This window comes from Chrysemys picta, chromosome 1, assembly GCF_011386835.1.
Source record: "Chrysemys picta bellii isolate R12L10 chromosome 1, ASM1138683v2, whole genome shotgun sequence".
In the NCBI taxonomy this organism is placed as follows: domain Eukaryota; kingdom Metazoa; phylum Chordata; order Testudines; family Emydidae; genus Chrysemys; species Chrysemys picta.
The window spans coordinates 273,877,303-273,904,408 of NC_088791.1; the positions used below are offsets into that span (position 1 = coordinate 273,877,303).

At 41.0% G+C, this 27,106-nt stretch overlaps 1 protein-coding gene across 26 annotated transcripts in view; it reads right to left on the minus strand.

Annotated features, from left to right (window-relative positions):
* Nucleotides 1-27,106, minus strand: part of SCEL (sciellin) — a 176,753-nt gene that overhangs the window by 12,139 nt on the left and 137,508 nt on the right. For 19 of the 26 annotated variants that reach the window (XM_065593186.1, XM_065593161.1, XM_065593146.1 and 16 more), the window contains 6 exons: nucleotides 22,783-22,818; nucleotides 20,896-20,967; nucleotides 9,744-9,812; nucleotides 5,913-5,969; nucleotides 2,707-2,763; nucleotides 1,956-2,015 (listed from right to left, as the gene is read on the minus strand). In XM_065593186.1, the coding sequence (XP_065449258.1) occupies nucleotides 1,956-2,015; nucleotides 2,707-2,763; nucleotides 5,913-5,969; nucleotides 9,744-9,812; nucleotides 20,896-20,967; nucleotides 22,783-22,818 (351 nt within the window). The remainder of the gene's footprint in view (nucleotides 1-1,955; nucleotides 2,016-2,706; nucleotides 2,764-5,912; nucleotides 5,970-9,743; nucleotides 9,813-20,895; nucleotides 20,968-22,782; nucleotides 22,819-27,106) is intronic. The other 7 variants (XM_065593165.1, XM_065593220.1, XM_065593125.1 and 4 more) reach the window with 5 other exon arrangements.

Consider the following 27,106-nt stretch of genomic DNA (forward strand, 5'->3'; position numbering starts at 1 on the left):
CCTCCTTGTTTAATTTCAGGGAGTCCTTATCAGCCATTGCAGGGGGCTCACTGAATGCTCCCTAATCCTTGAAGAAGCTAATAAGGAGTTACCACCTAGCCCTCTTGCCCTGAAGACATCAGGAGGGTGAAAGCTATACAGACCATTACCCACACTAAAACAAGACATCTGCAGGTATACAGTCAGCAAGGATAGGGGCAAGAAGAATCCCTTGTGGGTCTGTGAATGAGGGCAACAGGGGAAGAGGGAGAGAGCTGGGGAGAGTGGGGAGATAAAGAGGCTGTGCTTCCACCAGACAGGGTACACAAATACATACACAAAATCTGAAAATGAGGCCACTAAAGAAACCAAAAGGCCACAGAACCTCATGCCAAGATGACAACAGCAGCTAGTTTGGTATGGAGATGTTGGAAAGGAAAGTTTATCACAAGACCTGTTGTGGCAAGGGGATTGTTTGCGGATACAATGCTGTGGGTCTTGTTGGGGCCCTCTGTAGACTTGGATGCACATCCAAACTTTTACATGTTTTTCTTACTAATTGAATGCCAAACTCTGTAAGGTTCACATTAATAGTTTTCAATTCTACTGTCAAATTGTTGTGTTGACGGTGGGGTTTTTATATGTTATCTATATTTCTGCAATGTTGGCAATGGATTTTTGGATACATATTACATTTTAAATGGGGACTTTAAAATACCAGCACAGAACAGATATACAGATTTTGACAACAAAAAATAAGGAATCAATATTGGGGTTATTTTTTTTTTAAACTCGAATTTTGTTTCAGTTCAGGAACAAGCCACATGGAAAACAGAGCCTAAAGAACATGTTTCGGTGTAATACGGTGATGGGTGGATTAGAAATGACTAGCTAGAATTAGATAGACACACCAAGCAGCACCAGGATTCCTGTATAAGTATCCCAGTTTCCTAGCGTTTTCATGGCTGTAAGGACATTCTACAGCAGCATAAAACTTAACCTCATCAACCTAATAAAAGCGATTTAAATAGGAAATGCTAACAATATTTATGATTTTTTTTTACAGTGAAGCTCAAACAAAAGGCCACTATAACCATATGTCAAAAGCTATAACTCTGCTATAAGTTACATTCAGAGAGAAAGTGATAACCATGAGCCTGAACACTGGTTATTTTGCCTGCTGTTTGATTTGTTGCAGTGAGATTGCCAAGGTCTGGATTCTCCACTAAATGAATCTTCCTCCATTTCAGTGTTTTACATGCACAGCATGTAACACGAAGCAGTGCCCTCCATTGTGCCTCAACCCTGATGAGGCAGAGCTACTTTAAGAGCGGAGAGAGAAGTTCATTCTCTATATACTTTCAGTCTTTGCCTTTCTGATGAGACTGTTAGCCAGGGTAGCATCTTGATGGGGACTTTTGTGATGTGAACACCTTTATATTAAGAAAAGGATTGAAATTATTACTTTACTGAAATGACTAATTCTTCTTAAATACTTAGCGTGGGGGGGGGTCCATTTAGATATAAAGTTTGATGAAAGATTCTCTCTAAATGAAGACAAAATACCATGAATGTTTTCCCTGAAAGACTGACTGCTAAATTTAGTTTCATTAAATGAATCAAAACTTCAACAGCTCAAGTGACCAGGAATCCTAGACGCATTGATGTATACTTTAAACTATCAAACACCTTAATACACCTACAAGTACTTCTTTGTGACACCAAGACATTTGCACGCACTAAGGGGAGTAACATATTCTGACTTTTTAAAAAAATAAATAAATACAGCTATATATTAATTATATTAGGCAAATTTATAAATAAATTTATATGTGTTTCTAAAGATCTGAAACGTTTACATGCTTACATTGGCAAGGAACATTCCCATGCACAGTATTGCACAGGAAAATGCTCCATCACTACAAACCATTTTAATTTTCAATGAATGTAAGACAGAGCAATGAATTAAGTCTCACCGATTTTTATTTTGCTCCACAGGAGCCTTTGCTTCAATGAGCTCATCAAGATTTTGGCCTCTGTGAAAATGAAATATACTTCAGTGTTAGTCAAAATTTTCAATTCAGCTATAAATTAGCCATAAGGATGGAATCATAGAATATTAGGGTTGGAAGGGACCTCAGGAGGTCATCTAGTCCAACCCCCTGCTCAAAGCAGGACCAATTCCCAACTAAATCATCCCAGCCAGGGCTTTGTCAAGCCTGACCTTAAAAACCTCTAAGGAAGGAGATTCCACCACCTACCGAGGTAACCCATTCCAGTGCTTCACCACCCTCCTAGTGAAATGGACTTACATTTTAAAAAGGAAGAAAGCATAGAATTTTTCCACAAGTAAGAGATTGCTGTCTACACTGCATCATTGTCCTGGTTGCCTGACAAACACTACTTTCCAGGAGATAGTCCCCCATCTTTACTATTTATTAAAGCAGATGTTTGATGAGCATTTTGAGTTTCAATAATAGAAAATAAAATCCTCTGTAATATCTATATTGAATTATTTCCATTTACTATCTAGTATTTATTGGGAAGTTAAAAAGAAATTAACATGGGTTTTACTTTAATAACCTAGACTAAGTCAATTAATTGTTAGTTTTGACCCCTGTAACCACATTTACTGAAATAAACCCTCAGTAACAAGACTCACACTTAAGCAGCTACCCAACTACAAACCCTTTTAAAATATGAGAGAAACCTCACTACAGGCCTTGCCTCTTATTTTTCTGTGCAGCAGTATTTACAACAGTGAGATCATCAAGGTCTTTCCCTCTGTGAAACAACAAAAATAGAGTGATATTAAAATATTCTGCTTGATTATAAAATTGGATATAAATAGGATTTCTTTTTAAAAAATGAAGAAAAACGTGCCCATTCCCCAGGAAAAGAATTAATACTGAATAAGTTCGTTAATAGTTCACAAATAGTTATGCCAAATTGTTATTGATAGTCACAAAAATATGCTTAATTTTCCATTTGCAAGAGGAAAGTTGTACAATTCTAATGCTTCCCACAGAAGTATTCCCTTTTGTGGACCTAAATATATGAAAACTATCAAATGATTTAGATTCCTACTCTACATTATATGTGCCAGTGAAAGGAGAAATGAAGTTTCTGAAGAATTCTGACACTAATTCACAGTCTTCTAGGGCATAGATTTCTGTTTCTAGCATTAGTTCACAAAGATAAGAAATATTGTAAACATTAAAACTAAAGAAGCTTGCATTCCATTAAGGAACTTTTGAATAAATACACATTTGTCCAGTTAGTGTGTTTTTTGGAATGACAGAAGTTATCTGCTGTCATATTTGATGACTGAGGCTTTTTTTAAATTTCCATCCTTGGACTAAAATGTAAGCATTTAAAAACTAAAAAAATGAATTAAAAACATTGATTCTTTCCACTTACACTATTAAATTATTATACCAATAAATTATGGTAGATTTAAAGCTGTGCTGTTCACCTTATGTTGTGAAGTATTTTAATACCACCTTCCTTAAATTAATATGAAGAATTAAACCCTAATATATTACTGTATTACAAATACAACACAATTACAGTTTAAATATAGAGAAACACTTTCTCTTTTACAAGTAAGCTTAAACAAGTAGCTGAATTTTAATATAGGACTTTTCTTTTGACTTTAAATAACTTTCTCTTTCTCTACTGACATGAAAAATGGAACAATATGTAACCAGCTGTAACCAGTAAAACAAAAGGATAGATCCTTTCTAGGGCTGCAGGCAGGGCCGGCTCCAGGCACCAGCCCAGCAAGCAGGTACTTGGGGCGGCCAAAGGGAAGGGGCGGCACATCGGGCTGTTCCGCGGCAATTTGGCGGCGGGTCCCTCTCGGAGGGAATCACCTGCCGCCGAATTCCCACCAAAGAAGAAAGCGGCGCGGTGGAGCTGCCACTGATCGCAATTGCGATCGCGGCTTTTTTTTTTTTTTTCTGCCACTTGGGGTGGCAAAAACCCTGGAGCCGGTCCTGGCTGCAGGTGGGGAGTAAAACCATAAAGTTAATTTCGCTCCAACTAGCCAGTTAGCTCTGACTACAAACTTCTTTTTTAGCTTGTTTGTTAAAGTTGTTCTTTGTGGACCAAGAAGATGCTAGTTTGGATTTCACTTTGATGTGGAGGTCTCTCGGACAGTTCAGCCTGCAAAGGGGAACATTGTTAACTGAATCTACTCATAGTAGCCTAATCCTGCAAAATGATGGATGCTTCCTAAGAGCCACTGAGCACCTCAACTTCCAATTGTCAGTGACATGCAGGCCCAGATCCACAAAGGGACTTGGGCATTGTAATGCTGTGGATATCCACTGTGAACAAATAATTAGAGTCACTGGGCCAGAGACAGAATGTCCAGTAGTTGTTAGGGCACCCATCTGGGAGACAGGAGACCGAGTGTCTAGGACTCCTGTTCCAATGACTTTTTACCCACAGAGGAACTGCTTCAACTGGAGAGACTGAGGTAACCCCACATCAGAATATCCCACCTCTCAGTGGTTAGAGCACTCTCCTGAGAGGTGGGAGATCCTTATTCAAATCCTGTGTCTCCCTCTGCTGGGGAGTGGAGTGGAGGGCGAATTAAACTGGGGCCTTCCACATCCCAGGTGAGTGCTCTAACACTAAGCTAAGCATTATAAGGTGGGCACCATAACCTCCATCCCCTTCTAGATTTTGAATGGGACTTGATCCAGTAGGCAGCCTCTGAGCACACCTACCAGATTGGGCCCTGCACACAAGTTAGGCAGAGGATGCTTATCTTTCCCCAGTTCATGGATCGCTCTGAGGCTTAGGTGGGAGATGGTATCTGGGTACCTAGAGGGAAGTGGCAGTGTGCATGCCCAGAGGCAGAAAACTTCTACCCTGAAAATTTAGGCACTGAGTGAGTTTAGGCATCTACAGGGTTCAGAAGGAGTTTAGTGGATCACAGTGGAGCTTAAAACTGGAATTTAAACAATTAAGTACCCTTGTAGATACAGGCCTCAGTGTCTCTCATGCTCTGGCCCAAATGTGAAAGCTACATTTCCCTTTAAATTAAAATTTGGACAGTGTATAGTAGCACTGATGCTCAGGGAGTTATAACTATGCCCAGACTGGGGGGGGGGGGGGGTAAAATAATGGGGTTACATCATAGCTATAAACTTAGGGCATCACTGTAACATAGCATCATCCTTGTAAATGTAGGCAGAATTTGGGTCCTAAGTGTGGAGATCAGTGCATAGCTCCTACTAGCAAAGTAGAGTGGCAGCTTCCTGTTAGCTCATTCCATAAAACGGTTTATGGACAACAAGGACCTTGGTCTGAATCTCACTCTATTGACATTGAGGTCCAACACACAAGTAAGTCCCTTTAGAATGTGGGGCAATTTATTAACTGCTTAACTCTGCTCTGTCTCTAGCAAACACAGCTATTCTGAGTTCTTCCAAATTTTGTTTAATCCCTTACAAAATATATATCTAAAATTCTATAGTTCTATTGGACACTGATGAACTCTGAGGCAGCTATAAACATGCATGGATAGTGCCAAGGATTCACATACACACAGACACACAAAAAAAGCCTCCTGGGATGGGGTGCTGGAACAATTTGCATAGTGGGGGTGCTGAAGCCATTGAACCAAACTGTAAACCCTGGATATAATGGAAACCATTTCAAGCCAGTGGGTACAGCAGCACCCCAGCACCCCTAGTTCCAGCACCTGGGTGTTAACTAATTAGTTAATAGTACAAAAGTGTTATTTCATCATTGCTATTATTTTCATTCTAATGCTATCCTGTACTTCTGAACAGCTGGTGCTACTTTTTAGTCCTTTAAGGACTTTATGGATTTTAATATTAGTCTTTTTTCAAACTCCAATAGTTATACACTACCAATTGCATCAGAAAAATAGAAACCGAGATGCTTCCAAGACTTACCCCTTGTTATTTGTGTGAGTTGTAGGAATTTTTTTGAGATTATCAAGATCTTGGCTCCTATAAAAGATAAAACAAAACCAGAGCAGGTCACAGTCAGTACATACAACTGTCCATTAGCTAAAATTAAGGACTTGCTTAAAGTAAAGAGGTTATTGACAATTTTTCAAGAAAGATAGAGTCCAATTGATGGCAAAGTTGAAAGGCTACATTGCTAATTCAATGATATATTACCAGTAAATACATACCCTTTCAGGTATTTCCATTCAGGGCCGGCTCCAGCATTTCTGCCGCCCCAAGCAAAAAAAAATCGCGATCGGCGGCAGCAATTGGGAAAAAAAAGAGCCGCGATCGACGGCGGCAGTTCAGCGGCAGGTCCTTCGCTCCTAGAGGGAGTGAGGGACCTGCCGCCCCCGAATTGCCGCAGGTGCCACTTCTCTCCCATGACCACCCCAAGCACCTGCTTGTTAAGCTGGTGCCTGGAGCCGGCCCTGTTTCCATTTGACCCGAGCAACACCTGATTATGTTTTAGAAACAACCAACTACACCTAACGTATGAGTCAAAAGGGTAAATGCCTTCTTAGCACTCATAATCATGATTAAAACACCCCTACTTCAATAACTTTTAAAAAATTGCATGCCTTTTAGCCAGCAATTAACTTTAAACCATGAGATTACTGAATCATAAAATCAGCAGAATACTACGATGATATATGCAAGAATGAGTCCCCACTGAGAAAAAAAAATAGCATAACCTAGAAGAAGCTAATCAGCATTGGCTTGTACTGAAGACCAGTCACCCCTCTGGACCACCAGGATTCTGATTTCATTCTCACTGTGTTGGTGGGACAGCAAGTCCAGCTATGACCTGGGGGACATGTTGATTGGATAAACCCACTCATGCTAGACCCTCTATTCTCTAGCTGGCAGACAACACTTCCATTGTCTGACATTTCAAAATTTAAATTTACTCTCCGTAAAATTACAGCTGGTTGGAAAACACAATTTCTGTTCCATGGAAAATTCTCACATGTCAAAATGTATTTTCATTCCAAATAGGAAAGAAAAGCTGAAATTTTAATGTTTCTTGCAGAATGAAAATTCCAAACCAATTCTGATTACAGAGCTATTCAAATATTTAGTTTCAGTAACACTGAATCACTTCATTTCAAAAATGTTGAAGCAATATAAAATAATGTAATATATTATAATAATTTCCTATTTCAACATGTGTCTGCAAAAATGTTTCCATTTAAGTAAACTGCATTTTCTAATGTAAAATTTTTGGTCAAAAACTTTTTCAACCAGCTCTACCTAAAATCAATCCTAACATTGCCTGGACACTTTAATTAGGTTAATATCTTGTATCATTGATTTGTTAAGGAAATGAGAGATGGGTTGGAAGTATAAAGCTGTTCCCACTACAGTACCACTCTGACTTCCTGTAGAGCCCAATCTCATTCTCTTAGTGCATAGTATTGCATGTGTCTCATTACTTGAAATTCCAACAGCTGCACATTAAACAGTTCTATCTTCAAACATCATTTAGCAAAAGATAAAGACAAAGGGCTTTGCAAGATTTCCCCTTGTCTTTTGTCAGCTGTGGGATTCACTTTGAAATTACCAAGATCTTGTCTTCTTTAAGGATCAAACAAAATTACCATGAGGGAGTCAGAGGGCATTCAATATCAATGGTCTAACATTACGTACGAGCTATTAATAAATATGTAATCTACATATTCTTCTAGAATGACTGATACATTTAAATTTGTTATGTTTGTCATTCTGATATATTTATGGCAACTAACACAGTGTTGCCAACTCTCACTATGTGATCACAAATCTCATGATATTTAATGGTTTTCTTAAAGCTTCAGATCCTGGATTCATTGGATTATGTGAGAATCTCAGCTTTCATTAAAAGAAAAGTAAGTTTCTAGCCCCTGGTTGTAGAGAAATGCTTGAAAACATAAACCCTAAGGCTCAAAAAAGAGAAGGCAGATTAAAAGAATAAAAAATATATTATTTTTAAGCCAATCTCATGATGATGCTCTCCCACCCACATAGCTACCACTGCTCGTTTGGGACAGTTAAATTATGCTGATAGCTGTGCTGCTGTAAGTCTCTAGTGTACACATAGCCCTCGTTGTTTCTAACTCACTTAGGGTCTTATCCAAAGCCTATTGAAGTCAATGGGAGTCAGGCACCTGTTACATCTTGTCTTAATTAAACCCTGACCCTGGAATTGAAGACATGTCAAGTGTCACAGATTTCATGTGACACTAATGTATGTAGGCATTCCTACATGTATGTAGGCATTCACACATTCCTGCATCCCAGAATGAATGTTACACATTCACCTGGGCTCTAGAAAGCAGGAGGACTTGGACTGCTGCCACCACAAGGGCTGCTGTGGTGCCTGATGAAGCATGCAGATGGCCTCTCTGCCTTCCCCTTTGGTTGCTTTCAAATTGCCCTGCAGTTTCTCAGAGATGAAGAGCAACAGAAAGGGGAAGAGGTAGCATTGGTGACATGACATGAGTGCCCCACAGGCAGGAAAGGTGAGGGGCTTCTGGGGATGTATGAAGTGACAGGAACCATGGGACAGTTGGGAAACAAGGCAGGACCTATGGGAGGGTGGGGAGACAGGGGACAGGGTTCTGGGGAGGACAAGGGAGACAAGACTGCAGGGGGACAGGAAGTAAAGGAGGAGCAGGAGCTGCTGAAGGGAGGAAGAGCGAATGGGGGAACAGAATGGGTAGACAGAATACAGACGGGGGCCTGTAGGAGGAAAGCAACTAATAGTGCTAGTGCCACCAGGTTGCCAACTCATGATTCTATCTGCATCTCCTGATATTTAGTGTTTTTCTTAAAGGTGTAGCTTCTGGAGTCATGAGATTACATAAAACACTCAGTTTATCCCCACCATTGCTTTGTGACATAATCCCTAAAGACAGAGAATTGGATGGGTTTTTTTTTTTTTTTTTTAAGTATTCAAGAATATAGTGTGTGTGTGGGCGGGGGAGGGAATAGGACATATATGACTATTATTTTCCATATAGCAGTGATTCTTAAACTGTTCTCCAGGGGGAGCTTGCTGGTCACATGATTCCAACTCTCCTGCTTGTTTCAAAAGGCTAAGTAACATAAAAAGCCAGCTAAAGCAAGATTAAATAGTTTCTGACTATTACTTTTCCATGTAATTACTTTAGTTGCCACACCAATGTTATTTGATCATCAGTAAGAGACAAGTTGGTCTGAGCAATCAGGAATGTTCCAAGAGACAATTTCACTATTAAGATGAAGGATAAAGTTTTCAATAATGCCTAAGTAACTTAGGATCCTAAGTCCCATTGACTTTTAAAGAGACTAAGGCTACATCTACACTACAGGGGGGAGTCGATTTAAGATACGCAAATTCAGCTACGTGAATAGCGTAGCTGAATTTGACGTATCGCAGCCGACTTACCCCGCTGTGAGGACGGCGGCAAAATCGACCTCTGCGGCTTCCCATCAACGGCGCTTTCTACCCAATGATTCAGGCGGGTAGTGAAGACCCAGCCTTAGAGCTTGTCTACACAGTGCTGCAGTGTGCTCTACAGGGGGTATGAACTGCAGAGCACTCTAACATGTTGCACTCTAACTGCCCCATGTAGACCCTGCTGGCACAAACTAAAAAGGTGCCTAGTTTGCGTTGATGTGATCCCATTAGGAGCCTAATTCACTTAGATGTTTTTGAAAATTGTACTCAAATCTGCAATATAAAAAATTTTGGGGACTCCTGCCTTATAAAAATTGTATCACAATTTACAGACAACTGTATGTTGGCCCTACCTTGTAGTTCTTTCTGTTATAATTCTTCTTTCAGCAACAGATATGCCAGGTTTTGGTGGAGACACCTGCCTATGAAAAATTAAATGCTATTAATATAGTTATATGTTTTATATAAATATATACAAGCAGCTGCTCCAAAGAAGTTCAATATAACACCCAAACTACTACAGCTCTTCCTGTGTTAATATTAGAGTCAAATGTTACAAATAATCCAGTGTTTTCCTATCAAATATTGTATAATTGGTAGGGAAGTTAAAAATATAAACAAAATAGATTGAAATATTAAATTAATACATATTCAAGAAACTTCTATCTAGGTACTTATAGAGCTCAAAACACTATATTGTCTGGGTATCATAATGCAGTCTTTAAGAATAGCACAAAAGTAGAAATCAAAGTGGGCTTTGTTCTTGCTATTCTAAGGGCTGGCCACGTATAAACTGAGGGCTTTTTTTCTTGAAGTCAGTTTTTCTATGTTTGAGTGTTTTTCCTAGTGGCTGGCATTTCTCTGTTAATGGGAAAGAAAGAAACTGCATTAAAAACACTTCAGATTTTCAACCCTGGTTTAGGTAAATTTCAATATGCATTTTAAAATTCTTTCCAGACAAACATTGTTTGTGTTAGCTAACTTATACTCCCAGAGAGTGTCCAGAAATTTCAGCTAAAGATAAATTCCTTCGGATAATTTATCCTTTATTCTTCACCAATGCTCCCTTAGAAATCTTCACCTTAGTACACTCAGAGCAGACCACTCCCATAGAAGGTAGGTGAGATCAGGGTGAGAAGGAGGATGATTGCGGGGGAATGGCAGTCTGGGCTAAGAAAAGAAACAGATCACAGAAATGCCATTTCTCTGGCAGGGTGAGTTAATTATTTTCATCTGGAAATCATGACAATAAAATAAAATAAACTTACCGCAACTCTCAGACAACTTCCAATGTTTTAAATTAATCTTAAATTTACTCTGCCATTTATATTTTAAATAACTACCTCCTCAGCCAACTGCATTTTTTCCTTATAAGCTATTCTCAATACACTGGGGAATAGAGTGTTGATTGGCTTGGGGAGGAGGGTGTAATTTCATTTCCTGTCTAAAGGGACATGAACAAAAAAAGAGATACTTCTCCTGTAATAAAATATGAGTTCTACACTATATGTACCTATCCTGTCAATTACTCTGATTTATAAAACAAAGTTGAAGAATCCTAATAAATTATATATGTTGTGATCTAACTTCTGATGTGACTGATCTGTTTGGCTATGCTTTTTGGTTTTCCTGGAACAAAGACTTCTTCCATAAAATGTAACCTGGATAATATATTAAAATTTACACAGGTAACACTTCCTTAATTCTCTCTCTCTCTTTCATGCTGCATCTGTTTGGCAAGATTAAAGTAAGTAATCAAGACTGGCATCTTGCAAATTCCTTCAGTTAGGGCAACTGGCTGTCTGAAGGGAGTAGTAATAGGATATAGATCCTTTGGGTCACTGGTTCAGATACCCCTCAGGTTAAGAACAACTACAGTTAAGATTTGATGATTATTTATAAAGACACATAACATAATGACTTCAATGGGATTACCTGCAGAACTAGTTGGATGAATCAGCATTTGCAAGACCCAGACTGTCTGCAATGAGCTTTTTCTTAAAAACTCCTACAGTTGCCTGATGAAGCTAGCTACACCTACGGTAGCAACAATGTACTGTAAAGCATTTGCCAGTGTTCATGCCACCATCTGATCTAATCTCTCTCAGAAAAAGTCTGGCAGCTATTTACTGTAGTGCTTTCACCATTTCTACCACCAGTGTAGCTCCACCCGTGGCACGTAGCAGTGAGAGACTGAGAAAAACCTCAGTGTAAACACTGCTTAAATTAAGATGTAACTTGCTGAGTGATGATTGCAAGTGCTGAGGCATTCCCTCCCTGAAGTTCCCAGCCAGCTCAGCTCTTCTTCTGAGCTGCCTCTACTCTAGGATTCTAGACATTCTAATTCCCACTCAGGACTCTGAACTTTCTTTCCTTTGGGCTCTCTCCCATTAATAACTCCCAATAGCAGTTCACCATACTAGGGCACCCCTGGACTGGAACAGGAGAGCTTTCATTTAGTAAGTCAGTTACCCTGTTACACTCCCAAAGAGAACAGGAGTGTTTGTGGCCAGAGCTCCCAAACCCCTCTGTATCAGTTCATGGGAGACAACACCTGTAGAAGTCTGGCAGAACCCATCCAGCTCGTGTGTGCAGCTGCATAGTTCCCAAAGAAATTCTCACTGAGTTACCCAGAATGCCACCTTGAATTCTCATTGCTGCACAGCCCTTTTACACAACACCTGCAAATAGGCTGCGACTTTAAATATTACATTAAATTTTTTTTACCACTTCCACAGTGGTAAAGCTCTGCTTGTGTTAGCACATCCTTTAATACAAAGGTGAAAACTATTCTGGTCCAGCAAGCCAACAGCCACAATAATTTTAGAAGACTTGCTGTCATTAAGAGATAAGCCCCTCAGGTCTTAAGTCAGTCACTATGCAACCAAGAAAAGGTTGACAAAACCCTTGAATACACTGACACTTCAATAATGAAGTTGAGCTAAAGCCTCAAAAGACATCTCTGTCCTAATAACATCAGCATTGAAAAGGGCAGTTTCAGGTTACAAAAACAACTACAAATTGCCAGCTGGAACATCCAAATTCTGGATCAAAAGGAACCGCACCCTGAAACATAGTAAGTAATTCAGGATTTGCATTGTACAAAGATTGACATAACAGGCCTTTCTGAGCATTGATTGACTGTCCAGGACCCCTTCAACACTCGTGTAACAGACTTTGTGGTGTGTAAATGAGCAAGAAAAAGTAAGTCGAGAAAGGAATGGCGTTTATTCTGAATTAGGGTGCGTTTTCGTTCCTGTTGCGATCCAGACTAATCAATGCCAGGTTTCTTTCAAAGGAGCCCTCATTTAAGCCTTGCGCCAACAGAAGCCAAGGATGACGAAATTGAAGAGGTCTGCAGCCGACTGTGAAAACCCATTTATACAGTGCCAAAACACAATGTGCTGCATAGCACAGAGAATTTCAGAGCTAAATGCAGAGGCAAAGTTGTTTAGAATGCTTTGAGGGGATGTGGACTGGGAAAGATCACTGAAGAAAGGACAGCAATTCATTCAGTTCTGCTTTGAGGATAAGTATGATCTTGTAAACGCTACAAGAAATAATGCATTTGGATCTCTTCACATCAGCTCTGCAATGGCAAATCATTTATATCATTGAACAGAAGAGATGTAAACCAGCACTGCTAACTTTAAAACTCTATCGGGTGCCATGTATACTAGAAATGAGGTTCAGAATCTCTCACTCAGTCTCTTAAGACACAGAACTCCAATCCTGTTCTTAAGAAAGAAAGAAAGAAAGAAAGAAAGAAAGAAAGAAAGAAAGAAAGAAAGAAAGAAAGAAAGAAAGAAAGAAAGAAAGAAAGAAAGAAAGAAAATACATCTGAAAACTCAGGCTATTGCTAGATTTTAAAAGAGCAAATATGAGGATTAAGCACCAAGAATAGCTTTCTGATGTCCAGATTAAAGGTTACAAGCAAAACAAAAGCAGCTGGGGTTAGCACAGAGGAATCCACAAGCCATAAAGAAATAAAATAGATAAACCTAATCGCATCTTCCTAGACATTTCCTGATCTACTTACATATCTGGGGTTTCAAATGAGTATTTTCTAGGTATGATACTGATGGTTTTTCATATCTGGCTCAAACTTTTTACAACATAACTGCTGCCCTGTCCCCCTCTCACCAGGAGAACAATCACAGACAGACAAAGGGGAAGATTTTTCTCAATTTTAAAAGGTTCTAGCCTTCCCATTGGCTCTTTTGGTCAGGTGCCCGCTCACTTCCTTTTACCTATGCATAGTAATAAGACTTTTAACCCAGGTAAAGCAAGGAGAGAACAGCTACTAAGAGGGATTTTATAGCTAACTGGCTGGCTGGGTGTCCATAAAAGGGAGCTATCTCCCCCCACCCTTCATTTATCACACATTTCATATTAGAATCAAACCTCATAATTTCTGAAATCGTGGCATTACATTTCCTTTTGAAAAGCAGTGGTTAGGGCAGCTTGAATAATGAAAAATGATGAAAACACCTGTATAAAATAGGCAATGGAAAGCTGGAGCTTGTGGTCTTGTCCCCCACCCTCATCTCCCTCCAAGACGAAAGTTACTTAGGAAGACTACTCTGTGAAAACTTGCTCTCAAAGTACCCACCTTCGTCCACATACACACCACTGAAACTTCTTACTCAACCCGCGTTTACTACACAGCCTGCAAAAAAGACAGGCTTAATAACCTCTGCAGTGTTTACTGTACTCCTACAGTCTGACAGTCATTAAAGTTCAAGGCAGCAGCAGCCAGCATGACTAGAGGCAATTTGGCAGCTGAGTAAGATCTCTATCCAAGTTTTATAAGGCCCTCATGACCATAGTGTCTGAGCACCTTCTCAAATACTCCAAAACAGCTTGTGAATTTTAGAACTGATTAATAATTGAAGCTATTCTGTTATTGATTCATTATATTCTATTTAAACTCTTTGTGGCAATCCCTTCATTCATTATTTTTAAACACACTGGCACCAATTCGTCCCTGGTGTAATTCAGATTAAGTCAGTGGAGTTGCATTAGGGTTGTATCTGGCCCAGTGTATCCAATACTGATAGATGCTTTTAGATAGGTTTCACTATGGGTGGACTTTATGTATAGTCTTTACCTAACCTAAGACACATAAGTTGCTTGCCTACTGAAGGAGATCATTAATAGATGGTTGAATAAAATTATACTGGGAACCTTGAGGATGATTTTAAATAGACAAACTGTATCGCCTGTTGAACATACTGCTTTATGCAGGTTTTGAAGTATTTGCAACTAACAGAAGAGTAACTTGTCATAGGTGCTGCCATTACCTAATGTAATAAAGTTATTGCTCAAGGCAAAGGGCAAAATAATCCGCTTGGCGCATCACTGAAAGGGGAACATCGCACAACCAACAGGCACAGGATACTGATACAGCATGAATAAGATCCATCACACAGATCTGAAGGAAAAAGTATGTCTATACATATTTCCTTTATTATTTACATACCATCGTATGGGTATAAGATGGTAAGGCCCCTGCCCTGAGGAGCCTACTATCTAAATTATACATAATAAACATAAATAAGTTTTAGACACAATGAGGGAAAATAAAGGCATGGGAAGAGATGCAACATAAAAGATTAGATGACTCGGAGGGTTAGTTTTCAGTTTTAATTTTTTCAGTGTTAAAATATATATAATTTTAAAAGGATATATCTAAATTGAAATTACTTACTTTAGTCATGTTAAGCACATGCTGAATGAATGTGAGAGTTAAGGAAATGTTACTAACCTAATAAATAAATATATCTTCCACGTTATAGTTTGAGGTAGAAGTGCTGCAGTAGGAGAACCATAAAGTATAGCTGAATGGATTAGACATTTACAAAGCAAATCAGAACATTCTTATATCCTCAACTGTAATTATCAACAGCCTATGTTAATTAACCTAATTGGATGTTTATAAGTTAGAGTAGAACTGACAGGGAATGTCAATCATATAGACTTTATATAGTATCGAGGGTGCCCTATATAATTGATATTCCCTGTCAGTTACTATTCTAACTTAAAAATATCCAAGTTGGTTAATAGTATAGATTTGTTTTCCATTAGGGATATAAGCAGGGGGAGACAGAATATGACTAGCAGTCAAAGGCTAGGCAATGAAAAATAGTAAGGTTCTTGAGGAGCAGGGATGGAGGGGACTTGAAGAAGGAGAGTGTGGATGCTTGGCTGCTATATACAGGAATATAGGAATTGCCATTCTGGTCAGTGGTCCAGCCTGTCCACTATCCTGTCTCGGACAGTGGCCTGTACCAGATGCTTCAGACGAATGGACCCTGTAATTTATGAAGTGACCTGCTTATAGAGGAAATTTCCCTATAACTTCAGGTAGTTAGTAGTTGGCTTATACACTGAAGCCTAAATGCTTATATCCCTTTAAACATGTTCTCATTAATCTTATGGTGATCTAATCATTTTGTGAATCCTGCTAAGCTTCTGCCCTCAAAACTGTCTTGTTGCAGAGAGCTACACAGGTTAATTGTGGATTGTAGTACTCAGGGCAGGTGTATATATTATATTTTAAGATAGAGAATAAATGAGCATAGGGTAAAGTTTTACATGAGTCACCTCTCAGAAGATGTCCCCACACCCACACCAGTCAATCAGCACCCAAAGTACACCCACCCACTAAAGAATACTTCATCCTCCCATCTTGCTCCCACTCTCTACCCCCTGGTAGTTCCAGGGAGGTTAATGCAGCCCCAGGGATCTGCGTGTCCTTTGCAAGAAATAGAGGGGCCAAGATACACAGAAGCCCAGTGAGGGCCTCATTCCCAACTATACCAAAAAGTCATGTTTGGCACTTTGGCCCAGATCCACAAAGGGACTTAAGTCCCAGTTTTAGGCACCACTGTGATCTACAAAAGCCCCACTCAGTTGCTGCCTAACCCTGTAGATTCCTACATTTTTGCTGCAAAAGTTTCCGAAGCTTTGGCCTCTGGGCCTGGGCACTGCTGCCCCACTCCAGAGATCTGGATGCCAAAGCCTCAGTGCAATCCTCAAACTGGAGGGAGATAGGTGGAGGAGTGCCACTCAGTGCATACTTACTAGATCAGGATCCATTCAAAATTGTCCTCCTGCTCCAAGTGAGTGTATACCCTTTAGCGTAGTGGTTAGTGCACTCATATGGGATGTGGGAGACCCAGGTTCAATTCTCCTCTCTGTCTGACAGGGAGAAATTATTTGAATAGGAGTCTCCCACCTCTCAGGAGAGTGCCCTAGGGTGACCAGATGTCCCGATTTTATAGGGACAGTCCCGATTTTTGGGTCTTTTTCTTATATAGGCTCCCATTACCCCCCACCCCCGTCCCGATTTTTCACACTTTGTGTCTGGTCACCCTAGAGTGCCCTAACCACTGAGCTATGCTGAAGGAGGAGGATGGGTGTCTCTCTCAGTCTCTCCTGTTGACACTGTTTCACTTTGAACAACTGCTTCAAACAGTCACTGAACCAGAGAGAGAGAATGACTCTATAGCCTTGGAGCTCCAGATTCCAGTCCCTCTGCTCCAAAGACTCTTGCATGGCAAACTGCACTGTGGAGTTTACATTGTTTGCCCCAAAGAGAGAGCGCACCTTACAGCCATCTCAGCTAATCTCCCTCCAAACAATACTCCTGCTAGCACTGACAGCTTCCACAGGGAGCCAGTTACAGTTCTCCTCAAAAGGGGTGATTTATCACAACTTGGATCCTATGAGGATGGCAAAGAAAATCAGGGATTGATTTACCATAAAGTATAATCTGTAGTATCCAATAGCATACATGTCTGTTCCAGTTATATGTTTTTGCTAGCTAACACAGCCCTTTCAAAATGAAGAGGATTTGATAGCTATTGTGTGCTCATAAATATTTATAAGAATCCATATTTAACCCAATCACATAAGAATGAATAGAATGCTGTACTCTTGTACCCTACAGAAGACAGGGCAGATGCATTAAGTATCATATTCCAGTCATTTTAAAAGGGGATTAATTCATTAATACTTTAACATCTCTCCAGAGAAAAAACAAAATCCAAGTAAATATGTATCTTTAAAAATGCATTTAAATGTTACAGTTCTGAGTAAAAGTACATGACAATAAAGTATTTCACACTTAAACTAAAATATTACCTTCATTTTATTTTAGTGAATTTCAACATTACTAGAAAATAGATTTACTGTTAATTTTCCTGGGTGTGGAGTAAATATTTCTTTGCCAAAACTATAGCATTAATGTAGCATTTTTAACAGAAAATGGTGTTTCTGCTGAGCACTATTGGATACATACATTTAGCAGAATTTGTAGGTTCATAAAACTGTAGGATTGGTTACATCAAGGATAAAGGGATAAATTTAGCCCTCTGTTTTCCAGGCTACTTATAGTTTATATAGTGACACAAATAACTGCAGAGCAAGGTTACCATAGTAACATAGTAGATCAGTCAAATACTATTCCTACAGCTCTCCACCAATGGAACAACTGGAATATAAAGCTTGATATGTTAATGAGAACCACTAGGGGAGGATGGATATGAACTGAATGAGAATGGGGATTAAGGAAGACTTTAAGAAGCCTTTATAGTGGGGAATGGCTGTGACATCCCTAGTTAATGAACTGGTATATTTTATTCTGTAAAATCTCCAAGATTTGTGGATGGGAATGTTTCACTTAAGCACTGCTTTCTTCCTAGAGAATTACACTGCCAGACATCTTCAGGGTGTTTTCCTTGATTTTGAACTGTTTTAATATACTGTGGAATTTATTGTAGAATACAAGGTAACATATGCTATGGCTCTAGATCTCCAAAAATTATACTTTGTTAATCAAATCAATTAAACTGAGCTAATTTAAACTGACTTAAAATCTGTAGCCTTTCCTATTCAAAATTAAAAATTGCAAATTGTGACCTACTATAATTCTCAGTGCATCTCTAAAAGTATCTTTCTTGTAATGAATTCACAATTTTAACCATATAGCTGAATTGCATAGTCAGGGCATTATATTACAGGCAAGGGCATAGAGTCAATGTTTGTGCATGGTTATTACTGAATACACTGGAAAATGTACCATTTCCATTCTGACAAGCCTCCCAATTTGCCTGGATTTTAAATAATACATTTTCACATTCTTCATTGACAACTTTTATAGTCGATTAATATTATCTATATGTATTTCAAAATACAGTACCACATACACTAACTCTTAAAACTCATTTTAATATTTGTCACATTAAATTGTGTTTACATTTTTGTGTCTAACACTAACAATACTCTGCACTAATATGGCTCTTTTACCCACATAGCACTGTGCAGACATTAACTAAACCCTGTCTGTGAGTTGTGTTAAGCAGGTATAAACTACTATCATCCAGCCTCTTGCCCTTTAATATGCCCTCTTGTGGCCAAATCTTTGAAAAAAAGGCAGCCGTGCCCCAGTTTCCTTTTTAGTATCAGCTCCAAAATGTGGCCTGTAGTGCTCAGCCTCTTTTAACAGCTCCACCCTGTGGCTGGGTCATTTTGAGTCTCTCCCCTTTGAGGGCAGTAAGGGGTCTCACCTCAAGATCCTAAAGGTCCTGTGATGGGCCTCCAACCACCAGCCCTGACACCCAATATCCCTATTTCTCTTCTTCATCAGGGAGGAACAAAGAAAGTTAAAACAGGAACAAATATAAAGTCCAGTAGTCTTAAATTAGGGCTGCCAGCCTGAATCTGGAGCTTCAGCAGTCCCTTCCTCCTTCCCTCCAGGAGCCTGTGGGAGGACCCAAGCTCACCTGTCCTCTGGATCCCAGCATTAGGCAGGGAAGGACTGTTTGTTTAGGTCCCCTGCTGCTGCCCTGGACTGCTTATTACATACAGCCTTTGCAGTCATATTCCTTATGGACCTTTTCCTGGATCCTTCTGCCTGAAAGTTGCTCTCTCTAGGTAGCTTTCCCCCATCTGATGTTGTAGAACTGGGATCGGCAAACTTTGACATGCAGCTCGTCAGGGAAATCCGCTGGCTGGCCAGGGCGGTTTGTTTACCTGCAGCGTCCACAGGTTCGTATCAGATTTGATACGGTCTCCTGCAGTATTCTTGCCAGCAAGTTAAAGAAGTATGGGCTGGATGAATGGACTATAAGGTGGATAGAAAGCTGGCTAGATCGTCGGGCTCAACGGGTAGTGATCAATGGCTCCATGTCTAGCTGGCAGCCGGTATCAAGCGGAGTGCCCCAAAGGTCGGTCCTGGGGCCGGTTTTGTTCAATATCTTCATTAATGATCTGGAGGATGGCGTGGACTGCACTCTCAGCAAGTTTGCAGATGACACTAAACTGGGAGGAGTGGTAGATACACTGGAGGGTAGGGAGAGGATACAGAGGGACCTAGACAAATAAGAGGATTGGGCCAAAAGAAACCTGATGAGGTTCAACAAGGACAAGTGCAGAAGAATCCCATGCACTGTTACAGACTAGGGACCGAATGGCTAGGAAGCAGTTCTGCTGAAACAGACCTAGGGGTTACAGTGGACAAGAAGCTGGATATGAGTCAACAGTGTGCCCTTGTTGCCAAGAAGGCTAACGGCATTTGGGGCTGTATAAGTAGAGGCATTGCCAGCAGATCAGGGGACGTGATCATTCCCCTCTATTCGACATTGGTGAGGCCTCATCTGGAGTACTGTGTCCAGTTTTGGGCCCCACACTACAAGAAGGATGTGGAAAAATTGGAAAGAGTCCAGTGGAGGGCAACAAAAATGATTAGGGGTCTGGAGCACATGGCGTATGAGGAGAGGCTGAGGGAACTGGGATTGTTTAGTCTGCAGAAGAGAAGAATGAGGGGAGATTTGATAGCTGCTTTCAACTACCTGAAAGGGGGTTCCAAAGAGGATGGATCTAGACTATTCTCAGTAGTACCAGATCACAGAACAAGGAGTAATGGTCTCAAGTTGCAGTTGGGGAGGTTTAGGTTGGATATTAGGAAAAACGTTTTCACTAGGAGGGTGGTGAAGCACTGGAATGGGTTACCTAGGGAGGTGGTGGAATCTCCTTCCTTAGAGGTTTTTAAGGTCAGACATGACAAAGCCCTGGCTGGGATGATTTAGTTGGGAATTGGTCCTGCTTTGAGCAGGGGGTTGGACTAGATGACCTCCTGAGGTCCCTTCCAACCCTGATATTCTATGATTCTATGATTGCTCTCTTCATTAACCCTTTAGTGTCTGCTGCTGCCTGTGTGAGGTCTTTACTTCCCACCACACTACTCCCATTTGATAGCTGTGGAAATTGAAGCACAAAAGGTGTAATGACTTCTCCAAGATAATGCAGCAAATCACTAACAGAACCAGGATTAACATTCATGGAGTTCCTGGCTTCTAGTCCTAAACTTGGTCCATACTGCTTCCCTTCATTCGCAGAACCCACATAACCCATCAAATATTGAGGTCTAATAAATCTATTACAGTATATTTCTCTTTCCCATTCCATACCAATCATTCTGATTATGTCTATTTGTAATACCTTGTTCTGGTTTTATTGTCTACAGCAGTTTTTGAGCTCTCAGGTGTAGTTTGTTCTGATGAATAGACAGTCCTGCAATACAATGTTAAATATATATTTAATTCATGAGTAACATGCCTGAGTTATATAAATCTCATTCCATATGCACAAGTTATAATAGTACCCATCATTGTATCTCTTAGGTTTATAATACAGTAATGAGTTAGGGCAGTGGTTCTCAAACTTTTGTACTGGTGTCCCCTTTCACATACCAAGCTTCTGAGTGCGACCCCCCCTTATAAATGAAAAACACTTTTTAACATATTTAACACCATTATAAATGCTGGAGGCAAAGCGGGGTTTGGGGTGGAGGCTGACAGCTCGCGACACCCCCATGTAATAACCTCACAACCCCTCAGGGGTCCCATACCCCAGTTTGAGAACCCCTGAGTTAGGGTTTTTTTTGAGAAAGGACAAGTACTTTCCACAGATTTTTTAAAATTACATATATACCCACCAATACAACACTTCTTTGCACATCAGTGCTGTGACCCATTCAGCTTTGTGAAAAACTGGTGTTTCTGGATTGGTTGTTTTAACATTATGGATTCAGTAATAAATTGTGGGGTTTTTTTAGGTTTGAAAGTGCTTGTAGTAAAAAAAATCCCTGCAGATCTGATATGAACTTTTGCATATGAAGAATAATGTGAGCAGAGTACTGGTCAATTTTTCTTAATTTTTAAGATTATACAGTATTTCTCTCTCACCAAAATAATAATTGCAACACCTTTAGCAGACTAAGGCCTTGATACTGCAAACACTTATGCACTTGAATAATTTTCACATGAGTCAACATGGCTACTTGTGGAAGTTAAGCATGTGCAAAAGTGTTAGTAGGATCAAGAACTAGCTAGACATTTTATTGTGCAGCAATGAATAGCTGTAATATGAATGTCATAAAGCTCTGAGACCAGTGACTCTCAAAGTGCTCTGTGGAACATTTGCAATTAGTCCAAAGAGAGCAGGCTGTATATGGTCCTGGTTCTCCCTCCTTATCTAGGTGCTAAATCACATTAAAAGTCAGCTAAATACCTTAAATACGTTCATAATATGAGTTATTATTATAAATAATTAATATTATTCTTAATATGTGGGGTTGTCTCTACAGGGATGTTATAAGATCATGAATGGGAGGGAAGGTGGGCTATGGGATTGGGAATCGGAGTGTATGTGGTCCAACAGACAATATCTCTATTAAAATGGGATCTACACTATGACAGAGTTTGAGAACTGCTGTAGTAGATAGACCCAATCCATGAAATTAAGCCCAGGTCAGTTAAGCGTTCTCTATGTGTGAATATTTTACTTATTTAACTAATAGGTTTAGAAACTGATTTAGTTAAACTGGCACAACTCCACTGTGTGGGCACTCTTAAATTGGTTTAAGAGGGCCTTATATCGATTTAGCTTAAGTCAAGACTTTACCTTAAATAAGACTTTAATTTACTATTTCCCCTCCCATTATTTTATTCTTTCCCTCATTTACTCTTCTTCCATTTATTGATTGCCTCCAAAGAGCCAGTTCAATATTGAGGGACATTAGTAGTGGCAATAACAACAACTGTGGAATTAAAATCAGGGAACAGTTTGGAGGGCGTGGGGGAGAGCGGTTGTTTGTATTTTAAATGCTGAGCTATGTACATTGAAATGCTCTAAACTATTTGAAGGATAAGGAGATTTATACTGTGTGGGATGTCCTCTTTGCTTGCTCCTGTGTGATCAGGAAAATCTCAGTTAAATCATATATTAATTCTGTTATAAGCAAGTACACAACAATATGCACAGAACTGTGCTGTATTTTCAAGCTTAAGAGCTTTACAAGCAATATTTAAAATAAAACAAACTTACATCTTTGGCCCTTCTGAATTGTCTGAAGAAGCAATTCTGTAGAAAGAAAACCATAAGCACTTCAGATGTGAAGTAACAAACACTAGTATTGGAGCACCTCACAAGTATTTAAAAATCTAACAACAGTCTATCTTACTTTTCCTTCCTTATAAGACAACAATGTTTTCTTAGTATATGAATAATACATAAATCAATATAGATAACATACTGAAAATAAAATAATAAGACATTTCTATCATATTTTTACATATTGTTTTTACTTTAGACAATCATGCGTCAATTAACTATTCTCCAAAGTACATACTCAGATCAATGCGTCTTTGATTTCAGCATTCAATTGGCAGCCAAAAGCTCAATTATAGTGGAATTGATAAGATACTTAACATGGATTGCACGTTCCTTTTAAGTGTCCTGTAATTAGTGCTTAAGTAACATGCAATTGAAATGGGACACGATAGAAATTCATGTCATGCTTGGACATAGTGAGTTCAGAAAAATTCAGAGCAGTTCTTTGGCTCATAAGACTACCTGAAAACTAGTGACAGCTCTCTTTGAAGCTAGACCATATTTGGGTTACTCCCTTCCTGAAGATAACAGGACAATCTTGTGTCTCACTGCTTTCAGTTCCAAAGGAACGATTCATCTCTACACTCTAGCTTTCTCTTAATAGCAATAATAAAAAAAATAATTTTAAAAATCTGATGTCTAGCAAATTACCCTTTGCTACCACCAGCAATGGACCACTTGCTTATTATCTGAATTCCTTCCAAGAAATCATAGTTATAAGCATGGCAAAGACAGATAGGGTCTTTTTCCTAGAATTGAGCAGTGCACGGCTAGTGGTGCTCTGACTCCCCACTCTTGGCCATGTAATGGTAGTCCTGCTTACGTAGTTTCCACATCTCTCTATTTGCTTCTGATTTTAATCTTGTTGCAACTCTGCTCAACCCGCCACTTCATGGTCTTCCTGAAACATGCTTCAAGCGAAGTGGGAAGCTTTCCTTTGATTGGTGCCTATTATTAGCTATAATAATACTGAGCACTGAAAAATAGCATGTACATCTTCAAAGCACTTTACAAATATGAATAATTAATCACTTCACTCCCATCTTTGATGGCCAAGTGCAGGGTGGCAACACCAATCAGAGGTAAGGTGACCATATTTCACAAAGGGAAATCAGAACACTGCACGGGGCTGGCCTGAGCCACTCATCTGAGCCCTGTCTCCCCTCCCCTCCGCCCCCCCCCCCCCCGCTACACATGGAGCTGGCCTTTTCCCTCCCACCGCTGCACGTGGGGCTGGCCCCAGCCCTGCCTTCCCTCACCCCCCATGCAAGCTCTCATCCGAGCCCAGCCTGCTCCCCGTGTGGGGCTGGTGTCACTCGTCGTCCGAGCACTGCTGGCCACCCCCCACCCTGTGCAGGGCTGGCATTGCCTGAGCCTGGCCTGCTCCCCTGCTTGGCTGGTGTTGCTGCTCGCCCAAACCCTGTCTCCCCACAGATTGATGGAGCCCTTTCTCCCCGCCCCCAACCCAAAGAGCTGGCATTACCACTCCCCCACACCCTGTATGTTCCTCTGCGCCCCCCTAGGGGTGCGTGCCCCACTTTTTTGGCATTAATTGGCAAGAGCAAACGGGACAAACGCCCACTTTTGCCAAAAAAGTTCAGACAGCCAGGACAGGTCTTAATAAAGGGACAGTCCCGGCCAAAACGGGACATATGGTTACTATAATCAGAGGTGCTCCATGAATGAATTGTGTAATGAAAGTCTCATGAGGACAATGCCTGCCTTGTGGGGCAATTGTGTGTGTACGGGGTATGCATTGCGGGAAAAGAGCAGTAATGAAGGCAGGGGAATATACTAGCAGTGGGAAGACCAGCATAAGGGGGAAGAGGAGAGGAGGCCAAGGAATAGAATCGTATCAATTTTGTCCAAAACAGGTAAAATTCTCTACTCCTCCCTTGCACAATACTTGGTGGTTGTCTGCTGGGAAGACATTAACAGTCATTCTGCAGTTCTGTTACTTGGGATGCTTCCACAATTGCCATGACACTAGTGAGATATTGAAATTAATCCAAAATAAATGCATCATGATCAGCATTTGTAAAATAAATCCATCATTTTGATGAGAATGAGGGCAGCAAGCAATAATGTAACAGAAACTAAACTTCAGCATTAAGTGCCGTACTTCTATTGAGCAGTGATTTTGAATCTTGGTTAAACAGATGGACGGTAGCGAACTAAGAAGGTTAAAGTAATTGCAAAGCTTACATCTTTATTTGACTCAAAAGAGTGCTTGCATAGCAGGTTGGATAAAACCATAAAATAAATATTATATGCCATGTGTATACAGTAGAAATATCTCTCGCCATCTTTAAAAATTAAAATATGTTATGGTAAAACAAAACAAAAAAGAGTTGGAGTAATAAGAAGTGTCATAGTTCAACTGCTCTTTTTGCCCTTAGGCATAGCTGCAGTCATCTAAAATTATATAGTGGGCTAGATTATATGAAAATGACAGTGGCAGAAGATTAAAGCAGCATAAAAACCCATATAGACAAAGATAGAAATTTCCTTATAAAATGCCAGAAGCTGTTTGTTGGGGGTGGGGGGAGTGTTAGGGTTATGCAGTGTGTATTTGTGTTTTTGGTGGTGGTTGTTTTTTGTTGTTGTTGTTGTAGTTTTGATTTCTTGTTTGCAACTTTCTATGAGCACAATCATGCCATCTCCACTGTAAAAGGAGGGAAAAGGAAGTGGGGAGCCTTTCCTCCCACAAAGCAAATAGCAGGGCATGATTACTACATTGCACACAGGTGTGGACTGCTGTGAGATCAAAACAGCTAATGCTCATGTCTATACATCATATCCCCAAGAAGACCTAATCTGCTGCATAGAGGACAGAACTCTTCCCCCTATATTGGCTGGTGCATGTCCTCTCTCAACAGCAAGCACTAGATGGCAGATGGCAGACACAGGTTGCTTCCACTCAGAGAGGTAGCGAGCTGCAGCCCTCTGTTGGAATCCTGCCCTGCCAGGATAACTGTAACAGACAACACCCCAGATTCCATTTCTGCTCCCCCCCACCATAGTTACACGAGCCAGGGTATGAGTTAGTCATAAATCTTAAATGCATACCCTACATCACAGCAAGAAAACAGTTCTGTATAGAAGGGAATGACATTGGCTGTAATGTAATTTCCAGAATATCCCTAAAAGCCTTGTGCATATAGACCAGGGGTGGACAAACTATGGCCCACGGGCCAGATCTGGCCTCTCAGGGTTTTGGATCCAGCCCGCAGCGGCGCCGCCACCACATCCCTGCGGCCCCCAGGCAGGGGGGCAGAGGGCTCCATGCATTGCCCCTGCGTGCAGGCACCGCCCCCCGCAGCTCCCATTGGCCGGGAATGGGGAACCGTGGCCAATGGGAGCTTTGGGGGAGATACCTGGAGGCGTGGCAAGAGCAGCACACGCGGAGCCCTCCGCCCCTCCCTCCCAGGGGCCGCAGCGCTTCCTGGAGCGGCGCGGGGCCGAGGCCGGGGCCAGGGCAGGCATGCAGGGAGCCTGCCCTGGCCCCGGTGCGCGCCGCTGCCACCCCGGAGCTGCTTGAGGTAAGCGGCACCGGGCTGGAGCCCGAACCCCTCCTGCACCCCGCCCCCCCAACTCCCTGCCCTAAGCCCCCTGCACCTCGTACCCCTCCTGCACCCCAATCCCCTGCCCTGAGCTCCCTGCTGCACCCTGCACCCCTGTGTACCCCAACCCCCTGCCCTGAGCCCCCTGCCGCACCCCGCACCCATCCTGCACCCCAACCCTCTGCCCTGAGCTCCCTGCTGCACCTTGCACCCCTACTGCACCCCAAAACCCTCCTGCAGTTCGCAGCCCTCCCACACCCAACCCCCTTCCCTGAGCCCCCCATATACCCCGCACCCCTCCTCTGCCCCAATCCCTTGCCCTGCGCCCCTTCCTGCACACTGCACCCCCTCCCACACCCTGCACTCTCTCCCGCACCCCAACTCCCTGCCCCAGCCCTGCATACAATTTCCCCACCCAGATGTGGCCCTCGGCCCAAAAAGTTTGCTCACCCCTGATATAGACAGTTACTGAAGCTACGTTAATTGCATCCATGCTGAATTCTAACTTCCTGCAACTGCTGACAGCAATACAGTGGTTGAGGTAATATCTTTTATTGAATCAACTTCTGTTGGTGAAAGAAATTTTTGAGCTCCACAGAACTCCTTGTCTCTTTCAACAACTCTCTGGATACGTACATAGTAAAGAAAATGCAAAGGGGGGAAAGAAAAAGAACACAAGCGTTCCAGAAAATGCC